This window comes from Pleurodeles waltl, chromosome 3_2 (genome assembly GCF_031143425.1).
Source record: "Pleurodeles waltl isolate 20211129_DDA chromosome 3_2, aPleWal1.hap1.20221129, whole genome shotgun sequence".
Classification (NCBI taxonomy): Eukaryota; Metazoa; Chordata; class Amphibia; order Caudata; family Salamandridae; genus Pleurodeles; species Pleurodeles waltl.
This window is the reverse complement of record NC_090441.1, coordinates 121,038,355-121,048,589: the sequence shown is the minus strand read 5'-3', so window position 1 is coordinate 121,048,589 and position 10,235 is coordinate 121,038,355. Positions and strand designations below refer to the sequence as shown.

General features: G+C 40.9%; 1 protein-coding gene across 2 annotated transcripts in view; it reads right to left on the bottom strand.

Annotated features, from left to right (window-relative positions):
* Positions 1-1,208: 1,208 nt before the first annotated feature.
* The window catches only part of ORAI2 (ORAI calcium release-activated calcium modulator 2), a 50,473-nt gene continuing 41,446 nt past the window's right edge, over positions 1,209-10,235 (bottom strand). For both annotated transcript variants that reach the window (XM_069226957.1, XM_069226956.1), the window contains exon 3: positions 1,209-9,338. In XM_069226957.1, the coding sequence (XP_069083058.1) occupies positions 8,787-9,338 (552 nt within the window). In that variant the 3' untranslated portion in view covers positions 1,209-8,786. The remainder of the gene's footprint in view (positions 9,339-10,235) is intronic.

Below are 10,235 nucleotides of genomic sequence, written 5' to 3'. Positions count from 1 at the left end.
AAAATTCATTTTCATGTGCCTAATAATGTCTACCAATATTCAGACAGCCTGCTTTATTTCATGGATACCTATGTTTGCTTGTAAAATCTTGTGTAATGTCTTGTTTCCTAATAAACTCAAGGAAGCCCACTAAACTTGAAGTTACATACAGCATGTAGCTTTGTTTTATTTTTCACTGGAGCTGTAAATACCAAACAAACGAAATGAGAATGAAGCAAGGCTGTGTAACATATTCTCAAATTTGTTCAACATCGGCTGTTAGGTCATTATTGAGATGTGGTAATCTCCATTCTCCATTGTGGCCAAGAGTGGAAGCACCTTAATGTCAAGACGTAGTTTTAGAAGTTGAGATGGATCAGGTTCTCAGTTCATTAAACTTATAATATGAAATACACAGTTGTTGCATAGAGGTAGAGTAGGGGTAATTGAAATTGTTAAGACCATGATCGGACTGCTCAGAATGATTGTTTCGTATTGTTTAAAAGGTGTTTTTGCCTAAACATTCACCTCTATGATTGCAAACAGTGCAAATTTAGTATCTAATGAAACAATGAAAAAGGGGCTTGAGTGGTCCCACTGCACAACTCATGCAGCAGGGTATTCTGAAATGTAATACACAACGAAGGAAGCTTTCAAATATGTAACTCTGTATGAACCTTGCATCAGTGTATGATGGAATGCATTACACAATGAAGAAATCTGTTCGCCCATGTAGATCTTCCACCAGAATACTATAAATACAGGTTTCCAGACGAATCCATCTATAAAGGTTTTGGACAGGGATAATATGTAATGTAATAGGCCATGAAGAAAGCACTCAAGAGCATTCTACCTATATAAATCTTGTTCCAGGCTGTTATGGAATGTAATACGCAATGAATAAACCAGGCCTTGAGCCCTGTATGTAATCAACCCGAACCCAACACAGTAGGAGATTACACTATAAATATATTGCATTTACCTTCTTGTGAACTTTCAGTGACTGTCCTCTGGGGAGTTTTAAAAGGGTTCCAATGTATGTAATATCTAAGATGTCTTCTAGATCATCCTTGTATGAGTCCAAGGTCAGACATATGTTATCTCAAGCCACCTTGAGGTGTGTGGTTCCTAAATCCAAATATTTAGTGGATATGAAATAAACTGCATAAACCAAGAATTGCAAAAAATCTATCTTTCAGAAAATCTTACATATTCCACTGAAGCCTGTAGATTTTTGAACAGCATATTATATTATTGTGTGGCAGCTATAAAACCATCATTCACATTTCTTTACAAAATTTTAGCCCTTTAAACAGCACACAGTCATGCTTATGACATTGACTAAAACTGTGGTCCATATTTACAACAATTAATAGTTTCATTTCTTGAGCAGCTAATAAGATATACACCATAGACCATAACTGAGTGATTGGGGGGGTACCAGATGATTCTATACCGTCAGTGATGCAATGTTCCCAGTAATGGGCTTTCAATTAATTACCTAATGCAGTTTCCAACTGGAGCAATGAGATTACCTTTAAACACTACCAATAAACAAGTTGTGTCTGTTAACTTTTTCTGTTCTATCACTTAAAGTGGCGGTGTGACTGAAGTTCATTCATAAATATTTATTGCCAAATATTTGGTTTTATGTTTTTCAGTCATTTGATTCTCACAAATACCCATTAGCTATCCATTAAGTATAACATGTTGTTTAACAAAAAGAGCCCACGTTATATCCTTTACAAAGCTCTGGTATGGAAGAGCCTTTTGCTTGATAGATTTTGTGCTCAAACTGAGGATGTCTTCATTCTTTGATATGTTTGGTTTATTCTTTGATATGTTTGGTTGGTGACAATGCAGCCACCCAAATCTTCTTACAACCATAGCATTCAATCATAGCATTGATTGATTGGTTTAAGGAAGATGTTACTTTGAAAGAAATCCCCCTGATATCCAGCTGGATTGTAAAGAGGATTTTCAAATCTGGTAATGTGCCTGACATTAGATGTTTTTGGATAATTGTCAAAAGGAAATCCCACAGACCTACTAAATGACTTGGATCTTGAAAAGGATATCTGCTCAAATAATCCGTGGTAGTGGTGGGTTTCCTGTGAGAATGGGGCTGCAGAGTTACAACTAGAAGAGGAAAACTGTAGAGGACAGCATGCACAGGCACCAAGTAGACCACACATTACAAAAAGTGACTTTATTAAAAAAGGCTTTCTGCAAGACTTTGAATTAAAGTATCCTCACCTGGGATCTCAAGTTTGCAAATAAAATTACTAATTCCCAGACCTTGGATTTAAATATAAAATGGCTTTCTATATGACATTTTCTAAAAATAAAATACCTGCCTATGAGACTTTGGGTTAAGAAAAAGAGGTCTACATTTTTTCTAGGACTTAGTGTGATTTACTGTGTTGTTCGGTCTGACTTACCACTGAATTTTTTGAATAAGTTACACTTATGAAAAGAATACACCATGCTATTCACGTTCCTGACCCTCATTAGAAGGCAGCCAGCAACTTAAAGGTGATATACTGCAATAGTTGTTGGCAATGATTTCTAGGTCCCCGATGGCAAAGAACCTGCACCACCCAGAATTAGTGAGTCAAATACAGAAGATGTTTCCTGGTTGCAGGGCATTCAGTAGACGATTTCCAGCTGCTCTGAGTGGGTGGACACTGTCCACAGAAACGTCTGTGGTTTTAGTGAGTGGGTTACTACAGACAATAAGAGTGTAAACGCCCGCCACTCAGAATCACCTGGAGCAGTTTCCCCCTGGCATACTGCTCCAGATGACACGTATTGAGACTTTTTGTGTCTTCCTACAGAACTTGAAATTTGAAAACAATAAAAACATAATTGTCTTTAAATAACTCTGGGTTTGAAAATAAAACTACTTTCTACAATGTGTTGAGTTTCAAGATAAACTAGATTCTTCTAGGATCTCAAGTTTGAGAATGAAATACCTTTGTTTGGGAGTTTGCACTTGAAAAAATAACTCCCTAAATGACTTTGAGCTTAAAAATTAAATACCTTCCTGTTGGACAATGGGTCTGTAAATAACGTCATAAAAACTTGTGGTTTGAAAATAAAATGGCTGTCTACTTGATTATAGGTTAGTGTATTTTACCTTTTGCAAATCTACTATTTGCATGTCTTTTAAAAATAATGCTTAATACCCGTGTTATGAGTCCTTTTCCAAATAATATTTTTTATGAGATAAAAAAAACAATTCCCTTCTGTAAGAGGAACCTGTACATACCGAAAAAAACAATTATCTAACCAGTGCAATAATTTCACCAGAAATTAAGCATACCTTAATGACGTACATTGTGATTTCTGTCAACTACCATGGTCAAACAAAGTTAGTAGAGGTGATACGTCTGCTCTAACAACATTTGAACCACCATTTTTGAGGACTAACCTACATTGTAAGTAAGAAAACATGATTATCAGTCTTGTTTTAGGTAGCTCATTTTTAGGGGTGTTCTCCCTTGAACACAAATTATTATAGCCTTATTCTCCTCTCCACAAAAAGGGGCCTTGTGAGAACTTCAGAAGATGTAAATAGCATCATTCTGAGAACACAGACTTTTCTGAAACCAAATGAGTTGTATCAAAACAGTGGCTTGTCTTCTCTGACAAATCATGGCCAAATCATCTTATTTGCAGGGTTGACAATCAGCTTATCCTAAACCTCTAGGGGTGATGTGTTAGTTTGGGCATGTTTTTTGCATATCAAAGAATGAATGGTTTTGTGCTTGGCCTTTGCTTTTGGTACAAGTTCTCATACTGCAGAGCTGTGGCTAAAGCGCACATTCGCCTGTATAAACCCTTTTTGTAAACAAACACTTCATTTTTATAATATCTTAACAAAAGTGAACTGGCACTCCAAGGCACATGTGTTGCTCAGATATATTTCAATCAATATAGGAATGTATAGAACATCTATAGACACATACATGTTTCTCTTTGTAATATCGCCTTGCACGTGATTTGCTGGCAGCTGTGACATGAAACTTAGTGTCACTGAATGGGGAACATAACCAAATATCACTAACACTGATGTCACTATTGGCACAACCAATTGACTCTGTGTTCCAAAGCCCAAACAAGGCCCTGACTCGGGAACCACATCAATCTCAGGTTCAAGAGAAGGGCTTGCCAGTGAAGAGGAACAGCACCCCGACTGGTGATTGGTGTATTTATAAAAACAAGACTCGTTTGACACCCACATGGCTCCATGTAGAATCAAAAGTGTTACTTATTCAGGACTCTGTGTACAATGTCATAATTTGTGATAACAGTTTTTCATTTCAGATTGAAAATGTTTCTCATTTCAACCAAACAACTCACTAATTAGAGACCAAAATCAGACCACTTCACACAAACACTGTTCCGGGAAACATCCTTTTTTACGACTTTTTTTTTCCGAAAGTCGTGGTTAACGAAAGCGCAACAATGCTTTTTTTAACCACGACTCCGTTTTTTTGTGCCTTAACTATGTATGTTCTGAACAACGAACATGCGTGGTTAAGGTACAAAGAAGGGAGTTGGCGAAGGTAAGTGGTGGGTTTAGGTTTTGGGGAGGGGGTGGGGGTGGGGGATCAGGGGGTTTTAGGTTTTGGGGTGGGGTTGGGGGGGTGGGGCGTTTTTGGTTTTGGGGAGTGGGTGGGGGGTTAGGGGGTTTTAGGTTTTGGGGTGGGGTTGGGGGGGTGGGGCATTTTTGGTTTTGGGGAGTGGGTGGGTGGTCAGGGGGTTTTAGGTTTTGGGGTGGGGTTGGAGGGGTGGGGCGTTTTTGGTTTTGGGGAGTGGGTGGGGGGTTAGGGAGTTTTAGGTTTTGGGGTGGGGTTGGGGCGTTTTTGGTTTTGGGGAGTGGGTGGGGGGTCAGGAGGTTTTAGGTTTTGGGGTGGGGGTCAGGAGGTTTTAGGTTTTGGGGTGGGGTTGGGGTGGTGGGGTGAGGGATGTAGGGTGAATGGTGCCTATTGCTAATGCTTTTATCAGGAATGCCTTTACAACGAAATATCGTTGTTAAGGCATTCGTGGTAAAATTATTAGTAGTAGCAACGAGGTCGGTGTTCCGACCTCGTTGTTAAGGCAGTAGTTATTTTTGAAGTCGTTGTTTCGTCGTACAATCCACTGTTCCTTCTCAGTAACTGGATCTATGTCCTCTTTTCATTTCTCATGCCTGGGAGGGGTAGTCCCACAACACCTCTGCTTAACAAACATGCCACATTACATTTGGAACATATTACACTACAAGAATTCTACATCAGAAGACATGCCATTCAATGATCCAGCTGCTCTTAGCTGGTGCCCTCTACGCTGGTACTTTCATGCACCTCGGCTCTCCCTTGTCCCTTCCAGAACAAAGATGTACAATTTGTTTCCTAAAAAGCGCATGTCAACTATCTAAATTTAATGATTCCAGCATGTAATTATTACTATTGCAAGGACCATGTGCCCTGCTCTTCCTGAGAGGTCCCTGCCATAGAATATTTCTGCCTGGACCAAACACAGTGATAGCAGCAAATAGAAGCTGTGTGAATTTACATCTAGATAGTGAAATTCTGTTGATGGCAATGAGTTGGCCACAGTTAACAGAGCACACAAGCACTTTATACATTGTATCAGTTTTACACTGCCGGTAAGGCAGTGCTTACTGTTTAATTGTTTAAGGGATTATTTAGGAGCCCTTCTGTGTCACTCTTGCACTACGCAACGTGGTGCAAGAGTGACGCAAATGAAAAATTACATATATGAAAGCACGCAAGGCCACCTTGCGTGTCCCTACTTGGCTTCATAAATCTCAAGTAATGGAACACAGCCCTAATCACTGCATTGCATTACTCTGCGCCAGAGAGGCATTTCCATAGGTGTGGCATGGGTGTTCCAACGCATCATCCATGAATTTTGATGCACTGCAAGATTTACAAGAACAGGTAAACCTGGGAAGGTGCCAAAAAGGTACGTCTCCCCAGGCGAGGCGTAATGAGGAGAAATATCTTTATTTCTCCTTTTGTTTTTCTCTTTCTATGTACACAGGAAGAGGAAAACAATCCTGCAAGCTACGCAGGCACCCTTCCATCGTGGTGCAAGGGTGCCTGCATTGGTGCTAGGCAGCCGATTGTGCACCAGTGCAGGGGAAAGGACACAAATGTGCTGTACTGCCTTACATACAGCCCATTCCCTGCCGTTTACATCTCTAGCAGGAATGCCTACTGCCCCCACGAGTCCACGGGTGCGTGAACACACCGGGTCAGTGGTTAAATGTACGAGAAGCTGTCAACAGTACCTGGTACTGGAACTACAGGATAGGAATACCAAGAGGATTCTCCTGCCCTACTGCCCGCGAGGGGACCATCCAATGAAGGACATTATACATTTCAAAACCCAAGCTGACGTCATCAAACAAAGCAGGTTACGGGACACTTGTTGGAGATACAGGGCTGGGTAGTTTTTTTCTTTCCACAGATGGCCCATTTGTGTTTCCCCAACTATCTGCAGTGGTGAAAACAGCTGCCAGAGGCTTAGAAAGTCTTGAATGGGATTTTGGATCAAATGCCGAGGATCTTCTCCCACATAAATGTTATATTTCAATCATAAGGTGAACTTTCGGGTAAATGTGAGGCTCACTTTGGCTTCAGCGAAAAAAAGGTTCTGATTGCATTAATAGAACTTTGGTTTCTAAAATAAAACATTATTTTTTATGACGGACATTTCCGATGTTAATAAGAAAATAACAACTGAATTGCAGGTAATGGCTAAATGTTTTCAGCAGAAGGGTGTTTTTAAATTGTAATCTCTTACCTAATAAATTTTTCATTTGAAGTGTTTGCTAATGATGCATTATTAGTATGTTGTAGTCTTAGGGGTCTGTATGCTGATTACATGATGACTTTGGAGAGAGGTGAAAGTGTAGATTTTGCGTCAGTGCCAACATAAATGAAGCGTTGTGTACAACCGCTATGCAGATGCCCTTATCACTGGCATTGTCTGTGCATAGATGTTACATATCTGTTTTTATAATACGAATAAACACATATCTCCAAATGCTTTAAAGTGATAGTGCCAAAATAAAGTAGGTTACTTATTACATAAGCTGTTACCAATCTGGCATAATCACGTGCGCAAGTAGAATGTGCAGGAGTCGCCTTTAGGGTATTTTGCCATGACTAAGATGCTCGCGAATGGTATTTGTGTTTGTTCATGCTTAGGAACCTAGTAAAAGCCTGAGCGCAAACTGTGCTCCCTCGCTTTGTGCCCAGGCTAATAACATTAACTGTTCACTGGGTGGAGCCATAAACATAAAACATGTAACCATATGCATCTAATAGGCACAGATACCATTTGCACACATTATTTAGTGTTATAAGCAAAACTAAGCTGTCATCAGGTGCAAAAACAATCTAGAACAATTATAATTTGCACCAGAGTGTTTTTGCACCCGAGAGTGTCATTCAGAACCAAATGGCCCTCTGAAGGGTGGGAACATGTGGCGCTGTAACACTCAGTTGAGTACCTGAACGCTTCACAAGTACCTTAAACTTACACTGGCCTTGGTGCATTTGTCCTATTAATGCCAAATTGGTAAAAAGAAGCAACGTCCCTAATAAATAAAAGTGATAGTAATACAGTGGCAATGTGGCATGCTACATTTGGCCAGTCCTAAATATTACTTGTGGGATGAATGGCGATAATTCACATTTTCATCAGTGAGCAGTTCAATCACAGACTAGACACGACTGGGAAGAAGGTCTTCATGATCCAGCTGTGAATAGAAACACAATATTATACTGTTCACCAGTGTGTATAGCCATTAGATACATCAGTAAGATATGGAAAGCAACGCATGATGGTGAGGGAGCGCCCTCCGCAAGGAGCCGCCTCAGCATCGGGCTCATGGCATTGGATAAGCCATTGACGGGTGAGGTCTTTTGAAGTTACATCCCCCAGGTGGTCATCAGTGGATCCTCCTCAGATGTTCTTGTGCTACTCATCAGTAGCATTAAGAGAACCACAAGGTAACATTTATAGCAATGTCACCAAACTGCTTCAAATTCCGGGAAATGTCTGTTATGATGGATGAAACACTGAATAAATGGAACATGCATCCATTTTAAAGGAGTGGGATGTATTGAAAGTTGGAGGTCACATTTTCTTCTAAACAGATGTGTAACTCGTTGTTCTGCAGTAAGCATCCATCACTGAGCTAACGGCCCAGTCGAGAACATCAACTTTCCTAAATACAGCCAAAAGACCTGCAACATTTAGAACATAAAAGATCCTAACAAGCTTCAGGACCAGTCGGAGTTCAAAGAACTTGGCAGCAAAGAAGTAAACCAGAACTGATGGTCCCCTTAATCGTCCAGACTGTGCCTAGAGGACAAGATCCGCAGAGTGTGTTTACATCTAATTGGTGTTCAGAGTTGAGCATAGTCTTTTGTTTATGTCAATGTGGAATGCACCGTGCTCCTTCCTACAAATTGTTATAATGCCTGAATAAAGTGCCAAGTGTTTTTTGTCAAGTAGATAGTGTGCCATAGCTGATACACACATTTTGTGCTCAAAAGAGCAGGCATAAATTTCAGGTGGCACCAATGTGGGCCTGTTTTAGCAAGTGCAGCATCATTATTGGCTCCTGCTGGCTGGCATGAATACTTCACTTGTGAGCCCACCACGGCTGCCTTCCTTGAGGAAATTTCTCTACTTGAATTTCCTAGTTCATACATGAACCTGCCAGCACAGAAAAGCACTAGTAGTCTTGAGGCACTGATATTTGACAACTCTTACCCATGTCACACCACCTGGAAGCCACGATCATGTCCATCCAGTTGCACTTTCAGTTTGTGGAGCTCCTCGATCTCCAGATGGTGCCGCTCTGTTTTGTGCCGCACAAGTGAGCGGTAGAAATGAATGGTGAAGATGACAAAGATGAGGCCCACTGGAACCATGATGATAGTGGACACAAGGGCTGCCTGCCAGCCAGCATGCCCGCGTGATTCGCGAACCACACCTGCCACCTCATTCTTGACAATCATGGCGTCCATGGGCAAGAACTTGATCCAGCAGAGGAGCACCACTTCGGCTAGGAACAGGAGGATGCCCAGTGCAGTGGAAAAGCCCCAGGCTAGCTCAATGTAGGGGTGCATGCGATCATGGGGAGACTCATTCACAGAGTTTAGGTTATGAATGTTGCTTACAGCCTCCACATTGGGTAGGATGCAGGTGCTGATAAGGAGGGCGAAGAGGTGCACTGCCACAAGCACTGTGGTGCATGCACTGAAGGCAATGAGCAAAAGTTGAGGATACTGGTACTCCATTTCCAACTGCACCTCCACCATGGCAACCTAAATTGGCAACAGAACAAGGATTTAGTGAGAGGTCATTAATTCAAAATAGTACAAGTGAGTGACACTGGAGAGAAGAGAGCAGAACAAAATAGTGCTAAATTATATGTTGAAACTAGGTTGTAATAACGTTGGCAGATAACTCCGTTTTACAGTGACACTACCTTTCCAAACCTGGTGTGGACTGCCATTTAAGAACATAATTAATTCTGGGAGTTGTGGTCCTATTTCACCTATAGTTCACCTATATACAAATTGGACTTACAACGATTTTTGAAAGGAAATCTCAAGGCTAGATTGCACTTAGTGATATAAAGTAATGTCATTACTATATTTACAGTAATGTAATACCTTATTATTACTGAGCTGGGTAGAGTGTAACCTAACCCAATGATATAAAGAGTAATGATGCATGGCAACTACTATCACTCTCCTACCATTCCCTCAGAATCCATTTGCCAGCACAGTCTAACCCACACACATGAGCTTTGTGAACATTCCACATATTACCAATCACACAACCACAAGATACGGAGGATAGCACCCATCATCTTCCTTTACAAAAAGAACAACAGAACAATTAGTTAAAAATACATAAAACCTAGATGCCAACAACCCTAACCATTATACATCCCACAACAGCCACCTGCACACAATCCATCACATTCCAACAAACAGCCAAGCAAAAATAAAAGCAGAAAACATAGGTAATACAGTGCTTAATTTGTGCTTGTTGTTTCCGGTGCTGAGCACCAGCACTTATTTTTGAGGGCTGGCGCTCAGTCTTCTGCCTCAAGCATTTGCTGTGAGCAAAAGACACGTTTGGAAAAGACGGAGGAAGAGAAAAACGAAAAGCGTCACAATGAGAGAAAGCAGAAAAGCTGCAGGTGTGAGCCG